General features: G+C 38.5%; 1 protein-coding gene across 5 annotated transcripts; it reads left to right on the top strand.

The window, feature by feature from the left end:
* The first annotated feature begins 256 nt into the window (after window positions 1-256).
* txndc16 (thioredoxin domain containing 16) lies at window positions 257-19,006 on the top strand. 5 transcript variants are annotated; one of them, XR_010912235.1, is made up of 20 exons: window positions 257-679; window positions 1,182-1,362; window positions 1,868-1,950; window positions 2,075-2,148; window positions 6,021-6,095; window positions 6,268-6,389; window positions 6,604-6,694; window positions 7,201-7,369; window positions 7,902-8,071; window positions 8,299-8,359; window positions 8,454-8,598; window positions 8,679-8,825; window positions 9,014-9,073; window positions 9,310-9,514; window positions 10,545-10,681; window positions 11,220-11,304; window positions 11,661-11,802; window positions 12,515-12,702; window positions 12,835-15,244; window positions 15,584-15,723. XR_010912235.1 is itself a non-coding variant. In XM_067493621.1 (20 exons), exons 2-20 carry the CDS (start codon window positions 1,209-1,211, stop codon window positions 15,811-15,813), a joined length of 2,529 nt encoding a protein of 842 aa, XP_067349722.1. In that variant the 5' UTR covers window positions 257-679; window positions 1,182-1,208; the 3' UTR covers window positions 15,814-19,006. The 5 variants fall into 5 exon arrangements, 4 of the variants coding, with proteins under 4 accessions (XP_067349722.1, XP_067349723.1, XP_067349724.1 ...); XM_067493621.1 differs by having other exon boundaries at window positions 12,835-13,025; window positions 15,584-19,006; XM_067493622.1 differs by having other exon boundaries at window positions 12,835-13,025; window positions 14,616-15,726.
* The last annotated feature ends 2,346 nt before the right edge of the window (window positions 19,007-21,352 follow it).

Here is a 21,352-nt window from a genome sequence, read left to right as displayed (position 1 = left end):
GGAGAAGTGGAGTTGCCTTCACAATAAAAGTATAAAATATTTGCGTTCATGTAACAATGGTCTTTAAAATAAAAAATAAATAAATTAAGTAACCGTTTCTTTATCTTTATCAATTTTAGACGGACATTTATTTGTGTTCGACGTATTAGCTAGTGTGGAAAACTAGCGAGTAGTTTGCAGCAGTAGGTGGCAGCTAAACTGTCAATTGAGGTTTATTTTAAAACTATAACAGGAAGTGCTATTACAACGCAAGTACCTTGACAGTTCCTTAAAAAATGGAGCATCATTGTTTTGAAATATTTTTTTCTAATGTCATTGTGCAGCTTGGCGAAAAATAACATTGCAGATTAATTTTGTCTGTGGTCTACAACTCTCACAGTCGACATGCATATACTATAATTACTGCTTTAACGCTAACAAGCTTTGGACAAATGTCCCTAAATAGACAGTAGAAGAAAGCATAACGTTAGCTAATCAAGTAGCATCTCTTGTAGGAAATCCCAAAGCGCCATTTTTGAACTTTTTTCGGGATTTTACAGGCGCAAGACAAGGTTCTGCTTACAGTTAGTGTAATAATGTCTTAGTCTTCGTTTACCACGGTTGTAACTGTGGTTGCTAAAGTTTTTTGCCTCTTGGAAAAACTAAAAATTGAATTTTAAGTCTTCCTCGACTTTCTCAGGTAACGTTTTGTTGATAAGCATGTTTGTAGTTATTGTTTAGCGTTAATATTATTTGCTAACAGCTATTGTGTCCCTATCCTGTAATTTCTAACGTTAGAAGCCAACAAGAATGTCCCAGTGGTGGAATTGTAAAATAATGTGAATGTTAGAGCTACCACTTTGGATCCTTTGGGATGCATTTTTGAAATAGGCATAGAACTTCTTTAATAACCCTGACACTTTTAGAAACAACAGCGAGGATAATTACAATGTGGGCTTTGGAAATACAGCTTATGGGACACAGCTGCTATATCTGTAGAAATATAACTGTGTGACTAGTAAGCATGCAGATAAACCTATTTCAACACAGAAATTAAACAAATATTAGCCAACAGTTCCCATTCCTTTGTCATCCTGAATGTTTTAATTTTCATCATATTTGCCTACTTTATGAACAGAAAACATAGGCCTCATGTGGTTTGCTATTTATGTCTTTTGGCTGATAACACGTTCCCCCCACAGAGTACACAGCACTGTCTGCTCTCCATCATGTGGATGTGTATCACGGTTTTCCTGCTGTGGATGAGGTCAGGAGGATGCACAGAGAAGGCCAACACTTCAGACCTGATTGATTACACAGGGGCAGACTTCTATGAAAACTTACATTCTGGGAAGACAATGTTTATCTATTTTGAGTATAAAGGTAGGTTGTGTAAAGTGATGGATTCTTATGTCCTATGTATTCAGGTGACTGCATAGTTGCTTTTATTGAGTATATTTCCATAATAAAACTTGTGCAGATATGTAAGAGTGGAGTGGTTGCTTAAGTCTTTTACGGTGCAGTTTCAATTGTTACCAAATTGTTAAGTACTGACATTTAATGAAATGTAGAGTCTTAGCAGCAGTTGTTGCATGGATTTCTTGAGCTGAGAAAAGCAAATTTGAGTTTGAAGGTTTTGGGTTGTGGTTTGCATCTCTGAGTTTTGAATGGGTCAAGTTGAAGATTGTCTGCTTGTGATGTGAATGCTCTAGTAACCAGTTTTCGAGCGGAGATGTTGTGGGATGTGGGTTGTTTTTCCCACAGGAGAACAGACACTAGTTTGAAAGGGGATAATAATGATTGATTGGTACAAACTTTTATTCCCAGGATTAAAGCTTCTTATCTCACTTAAGAAGGATGCTGTAACAGTATTTGTCTCCTTCTCCAGTCTCTCCAACCATCTCTCTATTTTTGGTGGAGTTGGCGAAGTCTGCTGAAGTTCTGAAGGATTATGGGATACTTGTTGGCAAGGTAACTAGAGTCACTTCTGTGCTCCACTTGTGAAAGAATATTAATATTAAAGCTAAAATGTTGTTAAAATTTATTTGGACACATGTTTGGCACATCAGTACCTCATTATGTACTTTCTGTTTAGGTCAACTGCAATGAAGAGCACGTTCACACATATTGCACTGATGAAAGGCTACTGCATACAGTTTTTTTGTTCAGGTACGTTGTGTAGATGTGAGGTCATCAGTATTACAATGTAACAATAACTGTGGATGTGAAGTATATATTGCCATGGTGTCATTTATCTTCAGTCCTGTTTTTTTAACCTATATTTGTTTTACATTTTAGCAAATTGGCACTATTACCGGTGTGTCAAATAAGCTTGTCAGACCATCCAGTTTCATAATGGGAAAATCTCTAGTTTATACCAGCGACCTCTGATTTTGTTTAGACTTTGGTTATCAGATTAATGAAAAAGCCGGAGATACCTAAACAGAAGTTTGATAGAGTTTTCCTAATTATGAGCCATAGCTGATTCAACAGTAGAAATGCAACCGCAAGGGGGCACAAGCCAGTGTCTTCTTGTGCCAGTCCCAAGTCTGGATAAATGCAGAGGGTTGTGGCAGGAAGGGCATCCGACATAAAACACATGCCAAATCAAACATGCGAATCGTGACAAAGGCTTCCATACCGGATCGGTCGGGGCCCGGGTTAACAACGACCGCCACCGGTGATGTTGACCTACAGGGTACCGGTGGAAATTGGACTACTGTTGGTCGAAGACGAAGAAGAAGAGGAGGAAGGTGTGTTCGTAGGCAAAGAGAGAAGAGGAAAGCTAAGAATGTAGGACTGACAGTAGGGACTTTGAATGTTGGTACTATGACAGGGAAGGCTAGAGAGTTGATTGACATGATGCAGAGAAGGAAGGTGGATATACTGTGTGTCCAGGAGACCAGGTGGAACTGTAGCAAGGCTAGAAGCTTAGGAGCAGGGTTCAAGTTGTCCTACCATGGGTCAGATAGGAAGAGAAATGGAGTAGGAGTTATACTGAAAGAGGATTTTTTGAGGAATGTTCTAGAGGTGAAAAGAGTATCAGACAGGTTGATGAGTCTGAAGCTGGAAGTTGAAGGGGTGATGTTCACTGTTGTGAGTGGTTATGCCCCACAGGTAGGATGTGAGTTAGAAGAGAAGGAGAGATTCTGGAGTGAGTTAGATGAAGTGATGCAGAGCATCCCCAGAGGTGAGAGAGTGGTCATTGGTGGAGATTTCAATGGGCATGTAGTTGAAGGGAACAGAGGTGATGAGACTGTTATGGGCAGTTTTGGTGTTCAGGACAGGAATGCAGAAGGTCAGATGGTGGTTGACTTGGCAAAGAGGATTGAAATGGCTGTAGTAAACACTTTCTTTCAGAAGAGGCAGGAACATAGGGTGACGTACAAGAGCGGAGGTAGTAGCACTCAGGTGGACTACATCTTGTGTGGACGCTGTAATCTGAAATAGATCAGTGACTGTAGAGCATTGGTAGGGTAGAGTGTAACCAGACAACACAGGATGGTGGTGTGTAAAATGATGTTGGTGGTGAGGAAGATGAAGAGGACTAAGGCAGAGCAGAGGATGAAGTGGTGGAAGTTGAAAAAGGAAGAATGTTGTGTAGTTTTCAGGGAGGAGCTGAGACAGACTGGGTGGTTTGGAGGTGCTTCCAGATGACTGGACTACTACAGCTAATTTGATCAGGGAGACAGGTAGGAGGGTACTCGGTGTGTCATCTGGAAACAGGAAAGCGGACAAGGAGTCTTGGTGGTGGAATGAGGAAGTTCAGGAGTGTATACAGAGAAAGAGGTTAGCTAAGAAGAAGTGGGACACTGAGAGGACTGAAGAGAGTAGACAGGAGTACAGGGAGATACAGCGTAAGGTGAAGGTAGAGGTGGCAAAGGCCAAACAAAGAGCATATGAGGTCTTGTATGCTAGGTTGGACACTAAAGAGGGAGAGGTGGATTTGTACAGGTTGGCCAGACAAAGAGATAGAGATGGGAAGGATGTGCAGCAGGTTAGGGTGATTAAAGATAAGGATGGAAATGTATTGACAGGTGCCAGGAGTGTGATGGGAAGATGGAAGGAGAACTTTGAAGAGTTGATGAACGAGGAAAATGAAAGGGAACGAAGACTAGAAGAGGTGACTGGTGTGGAGCAGGAAGTATCAAAGATTAGTAAGAGTGAAGTGAGGAGGACGTTGAAGATGATGAAGAGTGGAAAGGCAGTTGGTCCTAATGACATACCTGTGGAGGTATGGAAGTGTCTAGGAGAGTTGGCAGTAGAGTTTCTGACAAGTTTGTTTAACAAGATCTTGGAGAGTGAGAGGATGCCAGAGGACTGGAGGAGAAGTGTACTGGTAACAATTTTTAAAAACAAGGGAGATGTGCAGAGCTGTGGCAGCTACAGAGGAATAAAGCTGATGATCCACACGATGAAGTTGTGGGAAAGAGTAGTTGAAGCTCGGCTAAGGGCAGAGGTGAACATTTGTGAGCAGCAATATGGTTTCATGCCTAGAAAGAGAACAACAGATACAGTATTTGCTTTGAGGATGCTGATGGAGAAGTACAGAGGGGGTCAGAGGGAGTTGCATTGTGTCTTCGTAGATTTAGAAAAAGCGTATGACAGGGTGCCGAGAGAGGAGCTGTGGTATTGTATGAGGACGTCTGGAGCGGCAGAGAAGTATGTTAGAGTGGTGCAGGACATGTATGAGAGCTGTAAGACAGTGGTGAGGTGTGCTGTAGGTGTGACAGAGGAGTTCAAAGTGGAGGTGGGTCTGCATCAAGGATCGGCTCTGAGCCCCTTCTTGTTTGCTCTGGTGATGGACAGACTGACAGATGAGGTTAGACAAGAATCTCCATGGACTATGATGTTTGCAGATGACATTGTAATTTGTAGTGAGAGCAGGGAGCAGGTGGAGGAAAATCTAGAGAGGTGGAGGTCTGCTCTGGAAAACAGAGGAATGAAGCTTAGCCGCAGCAAGACAGAATACATGTGTGTCAATGAGAGGGACCCAGGTGGAACGGTGAGGTTACAGGGAGCAGAGGTGAAGAAGGTGCAGGACTTTAAGTACTTAGGGTCAACGGTTCAGAGCAACGGTGAGTGTGGAAAAGAGGTGAAGAGGCGAGTGCAGGCAGGTTGGAACGGGTGGAGAAAAGTGTCAGGTGTGTTGTGTGATAAAAGAGTATCAGCAAAAATGAAAGGAAAGTTGTTCAAGACGGTGGTGAGACCAGCGATGTTGTTCGGCTTAGAGACAGTGGCACCGAAGAAAAGACAGGAGGCAGAGCTGGAGGTAGCAGAGCTTAAGATGTTGAGGTTCTCTTTGGGAGTGACGAGGATGGACAGGATCAGGAATGAGGACATCAGAGGGACAGCTCATGTTAGATGTTTAGGAGATAAAGTCAGAGAGGCCAGATTGAGGTGGTTTGGACATGTTTAGAGAAGACATTGTGAATATATCGGTAGAAGGATGCTGAGGTTTGAGTTGCCAGGCAGGAGGTCTAGAGGAAGACCAAAGAGGAGATTTATGGATGTAGTGAGAGAGGACATGAAGTTAGTTGGTGTGAGTGAAGAGGATGCAGAGGATAGAGTTAGATGGAGGCACATGATTCGCTGTGGAGACCCCTGAAAGGGAACAGCCGAAAGGAAAAGAAGAGAAGAAGCTGATTCAACAGTAGAAAATCATGCAGAATGATCAGTCTCACTTCAACGGCTTTTGGCTTGTCCCTTCAGAGGTCACCACAGCGAAACTTGTTCTGCACGTTGATTTGGCAGGAGTTCTTACACAGGATTCCCTTCCTGCAGCCACCCTTCCATTTTTTTTATCCAGGCCCGGGACTGGCGCCAAGCGGGCCCTTGGTGGTTGGGTGGACCACACCTGGTGGGGTGGAAATAAATCCCTTTAAACAAACAGCTTAACAAACACTGGTCTTTACCACCTTCGTGAATTAGGATTTTGCATACCCTTATTTTAGGTTGCATTAGTTTGATAAACTATTTAGAATATTGTGATGCCATTTCTTTGCCAAAACCCCCTAAATCTACTCATGTCTTTGTGTCAGGGGTGGTAAGGAGCTCTTGGGCTTGGATTTGGACACTGTGTTTGACGTCAACTCCATAGTATCTGAAGTCCTGTTGTGAGTAAGCAACACTCCCTGAGTTATAACCCAGCAAAGGTGTTTGATCTTTAATTTTTATAACTTATTTTTTGTCACCTCAGGCTGACTCCATGTGAATACTGACACCAGTGTAATTCTTTTTAATGTACTTGACAGTTGGGTAAAAAAAAAGAGCATTTGTCTCTTCCAGTGCCATTTTGCGTGACGAGGTCAAGTATGTCCACACGGACACTGACCTCTTGGCCATGGAAAAGGCAGCCAGAGGGAAGAAGGATATTGTTCTCGGTTATGTCCCCAGTCTGGGGACAGAAGGTATGATTAGGGGGGAGAGTGGATGTATAGTAAAGAGGCAGCAAATGATAAAAAAAACTCTTGTAACATGTCATAGTTGGAGAAAATGTCAGTAATTGAGATTATGGCTGATTTCTATCTTTTTTGGCTCAAGGATTTGATCGTATTGATGGAGACACAGGTTGTCTGTCTTACTCCCTGAACTGAACCATTTCTCCTGATTCTATTACTAAAGAGCACAGATCGATGATGGAGACAGCGTATGTGTATGGATCCAAATACCAGTTCATCCTCATAACAGGAGGACCAGTCCTTAAACAATTAGGGTAGGTTCTTTTCCTGTTTCTTTCTCTGATGTGAGTCATAAGCCCTAACTTCAGCACATATTTACTGCACCTATATGCTGCCCTTCCATTTTGTATAACTTTAAGGCCATGTGGGTCATTGTTGACCCTCCTTTAAACTGTCTCAAATATCTGTCTCAAATGTATCTTAAATGAGGTGAGGATATTTTGGTTAATCTGCAAGTCTGGGTGCTCTCCCTGCTTATCCTCCAATTCCTCATTAAACAGCCATGAACTAAATTGTGCATGAACATGACTTTTTGTTTACAACAAATGTTTTTGAATTTGAATAATGCCCCATGTGAAAAATCTGCAGAAGCACATTAATACTCTGGTTACAGCGTTTTATTATTTTTTTAGTTCAGTCCAACTAGGCAAAGGTATCTTAAAGAAGGACTAGCTGAAAACCAAGATGTTGGGGTTTGTGTATAAAAATGGAACAGATAAAACAAATTTCATATATTAACTGTTGCCATTTTTTCTTGCAGAGTGAATGAATCATCTTACTCATCTGGAGTGTGGTTCCTCCACTGCAGAGTTCACAGTGCGCTCATGACTCTGATGACCTCTGAGCGCTGCCCTTTGACCCCCATGAGGAAACCCCTGTCCACCCTCAGCCTCCACACCTTCTTGAAGCTCATGGAGGCTCCACTAGTGGTAAATAGGAAAACTGACTTGTCTAAATGAAGCTAAAATGAAGCAGTATCTACTTGATCCCTTATCAATGGTTTCATTTCTCTAATGTTTTTTTTTTCTTTTTTATCCTTTGGCTAATCCTGTAAGCCTGTGGTCACTACAACAGATTATGGTCAGCACATTGATTTGCCACGTTTTTACATCGGATTCACTTCCTAATACAACCCTCCCATATTTTACCTTGAGACCAACGGTCACATATGAGCTGTCTTGCACAACCTCAGTGGCTGGGGTTAGGCAATTTGGTGGTTCAGGGGCAGTTGGCACGCTAACTGCCAACCTTACAGTTGGTAGCAACTACTCTACCATTTGAGCCACTGCTGCCCCCATTGGTTGCATATGTCTGTAATAATTATTATTTTAGCTTGTTCATACTTTATTATAATAATCTTAACAGTCTTTACAGTATTGTCATTAGAAAAAAATCCAAAAAACAAAAGGTTATACAACCAGTTTATTTGTAAATTAATTGTTTGTGACTCTAAACTTTCAGTCTGAGGTATATGATGACCCATCCATGGTCCAACCTCCCCAATTCCCCTACCAGCAGACCCCCCAGGTCTTCTTGTTTTCTCATCCCGCAACTGAGCACCTGGACCTGGACACGGCCACAACTCTTGCCTGGAGGCTCCGTGGCCTGGCACTGCTGCTGCTCGTGCACAGGTGTGTTAGAGGTACAGATATCTGTGTGTATGAGCATGGAGCTGGAGACATTCTAATTTGCATAATGTTTCTCTGCAGTTTTGAGTTTGTTTTTGTTTGAAGAATCATTAGCGCAAACACATACTGTACATTTACAGTAAATCCACCTCGTGTTTTATATTGTGATAGCTTTCAGTAGTTTATTTCTGCAGGTGCTTTACCTGTCGTGTCTGTTTTTGTGTTATCAGGCAGAGTCCTACGGTGAAAACCCCCAATGAATATAATGTTGCATACAGGCTGCCTGAGAAGGTATGATGCTCCCAAACTATGAAATCAAACTAAATTCATGCTGCTTTTATCCATGTGTGCTTTACTTCTATGTGTACTGTTTGTGTACTCAAAGAGTTTAGAGGTGAAATATTTGACCTTGAACAACCTTGATGAGGTGTTGGAGCTTTTTACAAATCACCAGAAAGAGGAGGAGGTGGACGACAAAGGGGAGGACTATGAAGATGGATTAGAAGATGAGGAGGACGATTCTCTTTTCGGTAAAGTGAGGATAAAATTGATTGAATAACAGTAAAACAGATTAATCTGTATGTATTTATGTTTCAATTTCTGTCTCCAGGCAAGCTGGATGATGAAATTGCAGCATCCGTTTATGAAAATCGAGGCAACACAATTGACTTGGACTCAATTATCCAACTAACCTCTGATAACTTCCACACTGCAATATCACAAAGCAGACTGACAGTGGTGCTCTTTTATCTCAAATGTAAGACATTCGCCCTACTGGGTAACTTGATAGTATCGTCTGTATTGGAAATGTACTTTTTGTTTATTTTTTAACTCATTTCACTTTAGGTATAAAGTGTCCATGTCCTTCTAAAAATGGAGGTAAATTATTAATTAAAGCTAATATTTTTGTGAGGGATTCATTGTAGCTTCTGCTTTCACCAACAGGGGATGCTGTTTCCATGGCTTTTCTCAGCTCCTTTATTGAAGTTGCACAGAGGCTTGAAGGTAAACAAAACAACACAGCATGAACTGTATTGTTATGGGATTGTTAGGGAGTATAAGTCTCACTGAATCAAAAATATGTATGAGTGAGTATGAATTTTGACACAAATTTTCCTTGTAATAAAGTTTTTATGGAACTCTTTGCTCATATTTAAGATGGTAAAACATGTGATTGGAAAAACTTACATTAAAAAACTTACACTTACATTAATGTTTTACTGATGAATAAATCTCTCAAGACTCCGAGATTGGTGACGTCCAGATGGGTGCGGTTGACTGTGGAGAGTGGACCGACTTCTGTGCCGCTCAGGCAGGCACAACTCTCCCAATCCCATTTCAGCCAGTCACAGTCTTCCCCACTGTCTTGGTGCTCTGCCCTGGGGAGTCCACCCAGCACTACAGAGGCATGCTGGGTAGCGAGGCACTGCATCGCTTCATCGTGCTGTGAGAAGTTTTCTTAGAATTCACAAAGACATGAGTGCATTTAATCAGGAGTTAAATGCCCAGTCCTGTGAGCGGGAGATAACCCTGATGATGTCATAGTGTTTTCAGCTGCATTATTTCTGATTGGCCCTGGACACTACAAAGAGAAAGCTACAAAAACTAGGTTGTTTATTAGATAGGGAGGGTCTAATGAAACAAGATATCAAGTTGAATCATAGAAACTGAAGAATTCTAGGATTTTAGAGGTCGATCATCACCATAAATGCAAAAAAAAAAAAAACCGAAGTCTGAAAGATCTACATATAATAAAGAAAATCAAGCACAAACAAGCTAAACTTTTACAACTTAGAAATTTGGCTTGGGCACCAGTACAACTGCACCAAAAACTTAAAACTCTTTGTGAGAATAGAAAAAAAAAGGTAAACATAAACACATAAAGTGGATCAAGTGACAGTCAGAGGACATTTCTATTGAATTCATCTGCCTAACCTCATCGTAACCCCAGAGAAACCATTATATATTTTTCTGTAGCTACGTAAACCATTGCAAGTCCTGTGTCTATAATCCTGGAGAAGCAATCAAGCAAATATTTTCCCCATCATTATAGATAGACTTGGATCCATGCTTTTATTTCATCATGTTGTAATTGAGGAGGATCAGACCAGAATGAGACCAGCCAGGCCAAGATGCTGTAACCATACTTTTGGACTAGTCATATTAGCTTTTAATGTCCATCAACTCCAAAAACCTAAGACTGACAGAGGCTTTTTAGGCTATGGAAAGAACCACCATTGTAGTGTTTTCACTACTTCACTGTAGTGTTTTCATTTATTTTAAATTTATGCTTAGTTTGAATTTAAGTCTTGTTGACTCACTAATACTTATTTATCACTCAGTATGTACTTAAAGTAAAGCTTATCAGCCTTCTATAGTGTATAAGATGACTGTATGGGCTGTATGATTATGATGTTTTAATGCTTGTTTTTTATCTAACCAGATGTCTATATGTTTCTTTGGTGTTCTTTACCAGGTGCCTCTCAGCTTCTCCTGTGCTACTTTTCACCCAGGAGGAAGTGACATCTTTTCTTCAGGACATGTCTCACCCTAAGTTAGCAGGCTATAAGCCTGACAGAGTACTGGGCCTGTTTGAAACACAATCGGACCCAGGTAGGGGGCTGTCATTGTGTGTGTGTTGGCACAGATGCCATACCAAGATCAGAACTAACAATGTATTAATTTGTGTGTGTTAGCTTTCTATAGTTTTGTTACCAGTCCATGATATACAGCCCTAAGCCCAGTTTGTGCCTTCTGATGATGTAAATGGCTCCCAAGCATGTGGTTTAATTTATATAAAACCATCCGTAATTTCCCAAAACAACTGTGAATTCAAGGATTCAAAGAACTTCATTGATCCCATAGGGAAATTGTGTTGCCTTATTACAGCTGCTCTCTGCAGGAAAAGTAGAAAAGAAAAGGATAAGCACCTCAACCAAATCATGGAGAAACCACACAAACAAACAAACACAAACTTTTAAGATTCTAAATAATAGTATTTAGATTCTGTCCCACTTTTTTACAGAAGTAAAAGGGAATATTTTAGGAGCATTGAAGTATTGGAGTATAAACAAAATGTGCCAAACATAAAGTGTTCAGAATAGTTTCAGCAGTGCAATGCTGAGGTTTTATTGCTTCCCTTTCTCACTAGGATTGTCAGTGTTTACTAAAGCAGCAAAGTCACTCAAAGGAGAAGTGCTGACTGGACTGCTGACAGATGAACTGGCAGAAGAATGGTAACGGCTCTAAATTCAGTCTACTCATTCTTTTTAAAGGTACTCTGATTGACTTTAAAGCTGGAATTTTCTCAGGTTTCTCCCAAGTGTTTTTAGCTGGAAATGACAGAACATAATGTTTCCAAAAATATGGGGGGGAGGAAGACACCAGATATAGGAAAGACACCTGCTTACACAAGGTTAAGTTACTAGAAAGTCTTTAACTAAGTTATGAACCTAATGTCCTACATACATTTTTAAATGGATACTTTCACCCCTATTTTTGATATTTATGACATTTACATTTAACATGCTTGATAAGTATATGTATACTGTGTCATGGTTGTTAGTTTTTATGTTTGTGTGTGCTTGTCAAGGGCTGCAGACCGCACAGTTGACCTCCCTGTAGTGTTGGTGTTTCCGTCTTGGAGGACACACACTCATCCCACCACACTGCCTGTGTCCTCTTCTCCTGAAGAGCTACTAACACACATTAACACTGCTCTGCACCGTTTAGTGGTAAACCCAACTGTGTGTGCATTTGTCATGCTGTGTTGTACATTTGTTTATGCCTGAAGGAACTGTTTGTCGGATTAAGTGTAATGACTAAATGAACACTGTCCGACTCATTATGTCACAGATAAAAAGCACCATAGTGTAGATGGAGTTTTCTCGATATATCCAGCATTTAAATTTGTATGTCAAAAAGTTGAGCTCATCATTTAAGTGTTATACTGCTTTGCTTGGGAAAATTTGTCTCACAGTTTCTGGTGCAATGAAGGTGAAAAGTTAAAGGGCAAAAGCCTCAGTTAGAGGTTGGATTCTTACAATAGTAATATAATAACCCAAAAGCATCTTTGATTTAGCTTCAGAAAGAGAGTGAGTTGGAAACTAGGTGGAAACATTTTGCTGCCTTAGATTAATAATTGCAGTTATCATTAGCACCTGGCATGATGCCACCACAGGTAAATGTAGCAGCTGAAGAAAATTTCAAAAAAATACCTCCCAGGTATTTACCGTAGCAAAACTGGAACTTGTTCTAATCTTGTAAAGGCCAACAGCAAATATTCTACAAACCTTCTGTTCTATTTTGGTTGTTGTTTGAATAAAACTCCATACTTATTTTGTTCCTTATAACTGATTCCTGCTGTGTTTAATTGTACACTAACCATTTTATATTTAAAATCAAAGAAATAATGTCAACGTCTTTTTCTCCCACTTGTATCTCCAGCCTGAGCTGACGGTGGAAAACCTACCGTCCTTTCTCTCTCTAAGTAAACCTCTACTGCTCCTCTTTGTGGGAGAGGAGGAGGATGAGATTGGCCAGAGGCAGAACCAGGCACTAGTGGAGGAGATGAGACAAGTTGTAGAGATGGGAGGGTTTAACATGGAGCAATACCTGGCCTGCTGGATCCACCTGTATGTACAGACCAAACACCACTCTTGATTATCTGCTTATATTGTTTCTTTTTTTATATTCTCCCGATATTTAGAAATAGTTTTTAACTTCACAATTTAATACTAAATATATTTTGTTGCTCTGTGTTCCAGGGGGCGTACTCCAGCTGGCATGTCTGTCTTGGGGTCATACCTGGGCTCTATGCCTCCACTTCCTGCTCTGGTTCTCACACATTTGCCTTCTGGTGATGAAATCTATCAGTACCCTCCCAACACCCCTATAGTGACCACATCTGTCCTGCAGTGGCTGCAGAAAATTGAGGATGGGGATGAGCCACCAGCAGGTATGGAGGAAGTGGTGCTAGATTATGCTAAATGCTAAATTAAATTATGCTGAATTAGGAAATGTCGAGTGTAATTATGAAAATTAAAGAATGAATTTTATAGAAAACTTTGAATATTGTAAGACAATGCACTAGACTATAGGACATTTCAAACTGAAAAATAAAACAATGTGTCATATAAGTACTGTTGACTTTCACTGCTGTCACAACAGCATATAACAAATATTATTTCATCCAACTATTTCTTTTTAATACAAAAGACATTGGGCAAATGGCTGGATCAAGATGTGAATGACAATATATTAAACATTTTTTCAAATGCAGCACTAAGATCTAATAGAACAAGTATAGAAACTAGTCCATTATCTGATGCCATGAGAAGATCGTTGGTGACTTTTACTAGTGCTGTTTCTGTACTATGATGAACTCTAAATCCTGACTGAAAGTCTTCATACAAATTATTCCTGTAAAGGTGGTCACATATTTGTTTGCAACTACTTTTTCAATTATTTTAGAAATAAAGGGGAGATTAGATATTGGTCTGTAATTGGCTAAAACACCTGGGTCAAGACAGGGCTTTTTAAATAGTGGTTTAATTACAGCTATCTCATAGGCCTGTGGTACATAGTCTGTTTCTAAAGATAGATTAATGGTTTTTATTACGAACGTATCTATTAAGGGTAAAGCTTCCTAGAGCAGTTTAGTTGGAATAGGGTCTAGCAGACAGGTTGTTGGTTTAGATGAGGTAATAATTGAAGTTAGCTCAGAGAGATCTTGGGGTAAAAAGCAGTCTAAGAGGGATTTGGGCCTCTCTGATGATTCTAGCATGAAGATCTATCTGTAATATTTGGGGGGAGGATCTGGTGAATTATTTCTATAATAGCTACAGTTTTATTCATACAGAAGGTCATGAAGTCATTGCTGCTCAGAGTAAAGGGAAACTAGGCTCAGTGCTAAACAGAAACCGGGGGTTGTTCTTGTTTACTTCTAATGCTAATGTCTAAGTGCTTTAGGGTTAAATATGTACAGTACTGTTTTAAAAGTTTTATCTATTACCACATTTGTGTTCTACAGAAACGTCTGGGGGTCACAAATCATCAAAGCATTTCCTTTATTTTTTTCTTTATTTTAGGTTTTAAAATAATATCTTCCCTATTTGATTACCCCTTTTTAATTTTACTTGTTTGTACTGTTTAAAGTAGAAAAATAGATAAATGCTTGTGATGGACATGGTTTTATTAACTTGGACAAGACAAAATATGCATTGATGAGGCAAGATTTGTGTCCCCTTGATATAAATGAAAAATAGTAGTCAAGTAGGGCATGTGTCACTTCCTGAATTAGAAGGCTTTGAATAAAGGTCACTGCATGTTTTTTTGCTCCTGCAAACACTTGTCATTGTGAGTATTGTACCTCTTGTGTGCCTTAGTTTGCTTTATCTGTTTTTTACTTCTGCTTTTGCTGTTTATTGAAAATTGGTTCATTAGTGTGTGGTCACTTTCCATTCTGAATCCTTTTAAACGCTAATTTCTTTTTCTCTTTTTCTGTTGTGCTGATGATTATTAAATGCAACTGCCAACCATTCACCAGAAGGTCAGAAAACTCCTAAGTACTTCTCCTAACTCCTCAGAAAAGCTTCGCTACAAAAATCTTCTTACTTTCTTCCCTGTCTTTAAATTATGTAATTTATATCATTCAATGATTCATAGGTAATGACATGTATTTAGTATTTTTATGTGTATTTATTTATAGTGTTTTTAGTATAGGCAGATTTCATTGACAATTTAAAGGAGTATTGTACATATGAAAAAAGTTATATTTAGAATTTTCACACGTTAAACACATGTAAGATTTCAGCTTTGTAAAACTTATAATTTCAGTTCTGCTTAGTGTCTAAATTCTAACTACTAAATACTAATGTAAAATGTACAAGTATCAAAAATAAAAGCATGTTACCTCTGCAGAAAGCATTTGGCCCTTAAAACAGCTACACATGTAATGACGGTTAGGATAACATCAGCCTTTCAACCACAACTCTCTGGAGCCGTTAACCCTGAACCTTTGAACTCTCTAGTTTCTTTAGGTGAGCGTCAAGATAAGAGGCTGATATCGCTATGACTTTTCTCAGTCTATTTGAACAGAAGGGATTGTCATCTGTTATTGTCATCCATCACATTCCTTTAATTTTCTGGAGACACCACAAGGACCTGCAAACCTTTGTGAGATGGAAAGTGGCTTCAAGCCTCCAGTTTTTTTTCCAGAGAGTATATTTCCATGACAGTTTTTTTTCTTTTCATTTAGTAACAGTAGCCTGTAAGATTCTTTTTATTTTTATTTTGTCCACTTGCTTGATATGTTTCCAGTCATAGGGATTTCTACAAAGTACTAAATTACAGGTCTTAAAAATTAAAATTATGATTTTATTTAAATTTTTCTTTAAATTTGCAGTAATTTCTAAAAGCATTTTTTATAATTATGTGTGTTTGAGTCTGGCCTCTAACACAATAGCATCTGCAAGAACTGAACTTACTGTATATTGTGTTGGTCTTTTTCTGTAGGGATGTTGGGCAAAGACAGCTGGCCTCCTGCTGTTGACTTCTATGACTTCCTTGAAATCATAGACCTGCAGGAACTGGGTTCTGCAAAGCAACAAACTCCTGCAGAAGAAGAAATGAATGAGGAGGATGCGATTGTGGAGGATGGTGTGGTGGTTGAAGAAACATCAGAATCTTCGTCTAGCTCTCCTCCTCCTCCTGACACTAATCTAAATACTCACTCTGAACTGTAACACAATGATGATAGGAGGGAAAATGTTATGAAACTACTGATTAAACCTGATAATGTATTGATCTTCAGATTTTATACACCTTCAGTAAGTGGGTATGTGTTCTCTCAGAAGTGTTTACAGATAACATGAGATGGTTCGTGCAAATAGGCACTAAAGTAACATCACCAAAAGCACATAAGTTGTAGATGCAACTATGTTCACAAATACTCTACTCTCCTACAGTGTTTTATTTGAGCATAGTACTTCATTCATCTGCTTCACTACATTTTGGAGATAAATGTTCTTGCATTTAACTTTTAAATACAGTATTTTACACGTAAAGGATATTAACACCATCACTCACACTTTAAGTGATTTGAAAACAACTTGCTAGCTTGTACTTCTTGCAGTTTCTTATGCTCACAACCATGGCCAGTGGCTACTCCTAGTTGAACTTCTTCTGCATGATTTCTTCTGCATTATGCAAGTGGGACTATTTCAGCCTCTGTGTCCTAGAAGTCTATTTTTTTCCTCAGTAAAGTCAAAGGCCTCTTGTGGAAGTATGCCTTGCCAACATTTCAGTCTGTGAAATGATCACAACTGCTCTTATGCAGCAGGAACCTTATAAACGATAGCATTCTCAAGTTTTAACTGTTGCCATCTGTCTACACTCTTTTGAAATCACGGGTCTTGTGGAAATTACTGTGACTTTAGGTGAAGGGTATCCATGGATATCCTGAAAATGTTTTGGAGATGATTGTAATGTTATTTTTCCCATCATTCCTGTCAAATAATGGCAGTATCATGGGATGCCTGTGTAAGCTTTCCCAGCAGTTGAAATGTGGAACAAAGGCTGCCGAGTTGGAATTGTTTGTTGTTATTAGGACTTAAGATGTGGTTTGTGGGACCTCGTTTGAATTGTTAAATGGGAACATCCATCCTTTGCAATGTTCCGAAGGGACTTTGATACTGGATTGGGCTGTTTTTCTTTTAGTCCAATTACTGGCATTGTCTGTGTTGTAATTGAATTGACAGACAGTGCTTTTCACCTAAGGACTGCCAGTTTTAAGACGGTGGTTTTTTTTTTTTTTTTTATATTGTATGAATGTGGGTTAATACAGGAGCAGAAATTCATAAATTGTTAAGATACATACACATACTGGAAGTAAATTACAGTTACTGTATATTCCTATCTAGTCCATATTTACAATTCTAAGCATAATGCTAAATACACTTAAATATGATTAGTTTGTATGATTAGTTGAGATTAAAACTGCTAAGCTATAAAGGCCAAAAATCTTTTAAAAACAATTAGATTTATATTTACACCATGTATATTATATTTTTTCCAGCAGCAGCAGAAAATTGCATCCGTACTTTTTTTATCCAAGAAGACAATACTGACAGTTGTCAGGAAAGCTAATAGCAAATGGTTGTAGGTTGATTTAAAATGGCCATTAGCGACTTCTCTTGATTACTGTGTTAAATTATTTACAACAACCTTCTACCCTTCCTTGAAATCTCTGGTGAATCTTTGGCTTTGGTTTGTTATAAATGGTCTTGGACACATTCTACCAAAATATTAATAGAAATCCATGTTTACGCTCTCACTTTCCTGGTCAGCATCCCCTAAGGTGCTTTAAACTGGTGAATATATGCAACCTTTTGACCTCTGCATGCTTTCATCAAGAATAGTCTTTGACCACAGTCTTACTGATTGCCACCATTTGTTGTTGCCAATTTACCAATCAAAATCCAATGAGCAATGGCTTTTGGCTTGTCCTTTCAGAGGTCACCACAGTGGAATATGTTCTGCACGTTGATTTGGCATGAGTCTTTATCATACGATGTCTTGGTCATTATGAATTGGCATAAGTCAGACTACCAAACTAGTTACGAAATAAGAGTTCAGAAGGATGTTAATCATGAAAACAGAGGAAACAGTAGTTAAATGTTATTTTTGCATACTGTATGTTAACAGCAACGTAAAACATAACAAGAAATGTGTTAAGTAAAAATGTCAACATGGTATTTAACCAATGAATTTTCACTAGTTTACTAATTCTTACCATCAAAGATATTTAATTGTACTAATATTGAACTGTATAATTGGCCATCTTTTACCAAGAAAAACATTCTGTTCCTTTTTCAGCCTTTTTCTTTTCTGGCTGTTGGTCTTGCATGAAATCCACAAATATGGTGTTGACTTTTTCTACACCACAAACCTTTTTTTTTTTTTTTTCCATGTCCCTGCCAGGCCCCCTTAAAGTAAAACAGGTCTTCTTAGAAGATGCATTAGGAAAGAAATGACCTTATGACATGCCACATTGTGAAGTTTTCAGTCAAAGACATAAACTAGTCTATTAATGAATTAATGATTCTAATTACACATGATTCAAATATGTTTTCAAACAGTACTTTAACTCTAAAGCTTGAATTGTTTTCAGCTCTTTTATAGGATGATGATGCAGTTATTGTTAAATGTCTATTCAGATTAATTATTTTATTCACATACCGTATAGGCTTTTTATACATAGTGATATATTATTATATCTTATCACATTAGAAGAAACTACCACAAAAATTTGTGCAGACTATAAAGAAAATTTGTTGTCAGCTAATTTAAGTCATGCTCGACACATTCATGAGAAACTCCAGTGTGTTTTCTTCTAGCAAGAATTATTTTTTGCATTACTGTGGAGCTGTAGTCATTTCAGCTTGTATGAGAGTAGTTTTATGGATATTTGACTGAAAATATTGCAAAGCCTGTGGAGAGCATCTCATATCTTAATGATTTATGAAATGTGACCCACATGATCTCAGCTGAAACCTGCTGAAACATTTCCTATAGGATGATGTGATTGTTTTAGTTAAAGGTGTGAAATTCTTGGAGCTTTAGAGACTTATTGAATTGGATGAGGACGACACTTCCCCAAAAACCTTTATTTGGCAGAAATAATATTAGAAACCTCAGGAAGAGCAACAGAAGATGTTTTTATGATATTATCTGTATTGTTTTCTTATTCATTTATTTATTTTTTGTCTGTGAAGGCTTTAGACTATGATTCCTATTAAAGTGTAGATTGTCATTTGTTTTGTTTTGTCTTAACTGGTAAATGTTTTGTCATGTTTGAATTTTGTTTAAAAGTTTGGGAGGGTCCATGTGGTTACTTGGGCTCTCCATTCAAAATGGCTTTGTGTTTTTCTTCCGCTTTTTTCGTCCAAATTAATAAACTAAACTAAAAATATTATATTTAATGTATGACAGCACAGACTAAATCACTAAAGAGTACCAAAGAGTTTGTCTTTTGAGAGATTAAAAAAGAAAACAGGAAATTTCATGGAAATGTTGCACAGGGAGACTTGATAACTGATGAGTTTTTTTTTGTTTTTTTTGTCCTTTCGGCTTATCCCATAAGTTCAGGGTCGCCACAGAGGATCATTGTCCACATGTTGATTTGGCAGTTTTTAGGCCGGATGCCCTTCCTGACGCAACCCTCCCCAATTTCTACCGGGCTTGGACCGATGACTGATGAGTAATGAGCTTTAAATATTAGAAAATACTCTTGGGAAAGGCAAGTATGTTAAAAAACATATTAATTTATATTATAATGTTTGGATTGATAAGAATTTTTGTTAAATGTTTTCTGAAAACAATTTTCTAGAACTTTTTTAGAAATTGGTACTTGTGTTAGCATCAGCATGAAAGCAGCCCTAAAATAGTAAATCATTTCTGAATTGCGATAGATTTCTCTTTCATGAAGTCAGTGTTGAGTTTACTATGTGCTGTTCAGTTCCAATCAGTGTCAAAGGTGTTATGAGCAAAGTAGAAAACACGGTTAAAAGCCAAGGTAAAGCAATTCTCCATGTTCCTACATTGTTGATGGCTGGATTTCATTATAGAAAAGCTGTTTGGGTTTTTCCAGAGTAGCTGTTAATTAGAAAAGGATTAAAACCTGAGATGCTGCATCAGATATCTTATGTAAAACGGTAAAATGGATTTGATATGACATTTTGGGCTTAAAGGCTTTTCAGATCTCAACTCGTGTGTCAACTATGTAATGAATGGCAGTGCCAGTGTTGGCTCGAGAAAGTAAAATAACTGCTGTCGCTTTGCTTTTGCGCGTCTGGCAGATATTTGTGGCAAACTGCCTCCAGCCAGAGGAGCTGAGAGAAGAAAAACACACGAGATAATGGTGTTTGGTCATGGCGCTACAGTTACCCAGAGAACTGTGGCAATGATCTGTGTAGCTTCAGAGAGTTGATTAATGATGACAAATTAAACCTGAACGAGCCAATTTCACAATCTTCCCCGGATGGCAACAGGAGGTAAGGTTTCATTATCCATAAAACTACTAAGGTGCTTATACAACTACTAAGGTGTAAAATCTTACAGCAAAGTTCCCTTCGGTGATATCTCAACTACTTGTACGAGTAGTTTGATGTTTCTAACACAAACACCAGTTTTCAAAATATTAGTAAGGTTATTAATGTTTTTTTGTAATTACTCACATTCATCAGTAACCAAAAGATTTTACCTTATTTCTAAACATTATGTATATGTTTTATACTCCATCATCATTGTCATAAAAAATGTCCATGTCATGTACCAAACATCATGCCGAGTAAAAGCAGATTAGGGCAGTTTTTTTAACCAACCACTCTTGGTTCCTCAAAGTAGTTTCACATTGCATAACACCAACTACAATGGCCGGTTTCTATGATGCAGCATTTATCCGTGAGTTAGAATCAAACCCAAGAACGAGTCACAACATATGCAGACATGTGGGGAAGGAATCTGGCTTGATCACTAGGCTCGCATATATGCAGTCAGAGAGGCTTGGTGGCATAATAACAGGATTTGACGATGGTAGGTAGGCAGCAACCTGACAGAGCCACGAGGATTCACTCTGTCTGAAAATACTATTATTTAAAAGTCAGTGTGTCAGTGTATAACATATACAAATGATCAGAGCCATTCAGTAGCCAAGTTACAGAAATATGGAGTTGTTTTGGGAGTTAGGAAGTGACTGTGTGTGCTGTCAGTTTCCATTCTGAATGAGGGAGAGAGATCAGAGCAAAAATGCATACATATGTGTTACTTTTATTGTTAGAATAATGAGCATGGATTTGTATTTTAGGGGCAGAAAACTCTTGGAATGACTAAAAGAGGACTTAAAGTGGTCATGTGGGATAATAAGGCTACATCAGAGCTGTGTGGTCAACTGTATATAATACTCTGGACCCTGTGATTACAATGTTTTCGACTTGTGGTGGGAAGCAAGAGTGTTAAAATGCCTTGGTATATATCAAAATATAGTAAATTTTTGATGTTTTAGGCTATAAACCAAAAATGTGCAGGAACTGAGAGGAATTAAAGCACTATATGTTTTATTATGCTTCATAAAAAAAAAAATCTTTAAACTACATTAAATCTTTTACTTTCTTTAGTCTAATAACTGCTGACGCCATAGGCTGTACTGTACTGTGTGTTGTGTACTGGCAGTAGTGAAAAATAGAACTTACCTTATAAAAACAAAAATATTTTTAAGAAATATGC

Source organism: Channa argus, chromosome 23 (genome assembly GCF_033026475.1).
Source record: "Channa argus isolate prfri chromosome 23, Channa argus male v1.0, whole genome shotgun sequence".
NCBI lineage: Eukaryota > Metazoa > Chordata > Actinopteri > Anabantiformes > Channidae > Channa > Channa argus.
This window is presented reverse-complemented; position numbering and strand designations above follow the sequence as displayed.

Bases quoted from the DNA above. Each gene is read 5' to 3' on its own strand.
- txndc16 (XM_067493621.1), top strand. From the start codon at position 1,209: ATGTGGATGTGTATCACGGTTTTCCTGCTGTGGATGAGGTCAGGAGGA. The intron at 8,072-8,298 runs GTGTGTTAGAGG...TTGTGTTATCAG, and splicing joins CTGCTGCTGCTCGTGCACAG to GCAGAGTCCTACGGTGAAAA. The intron at 11,305-11,660 runs GTAACGGCTCTA...GTGCTTGTCAAG, and splicing joins GATGAACTGGCAGAAGAATG to GGCTGCAGACCGCACAGTTG.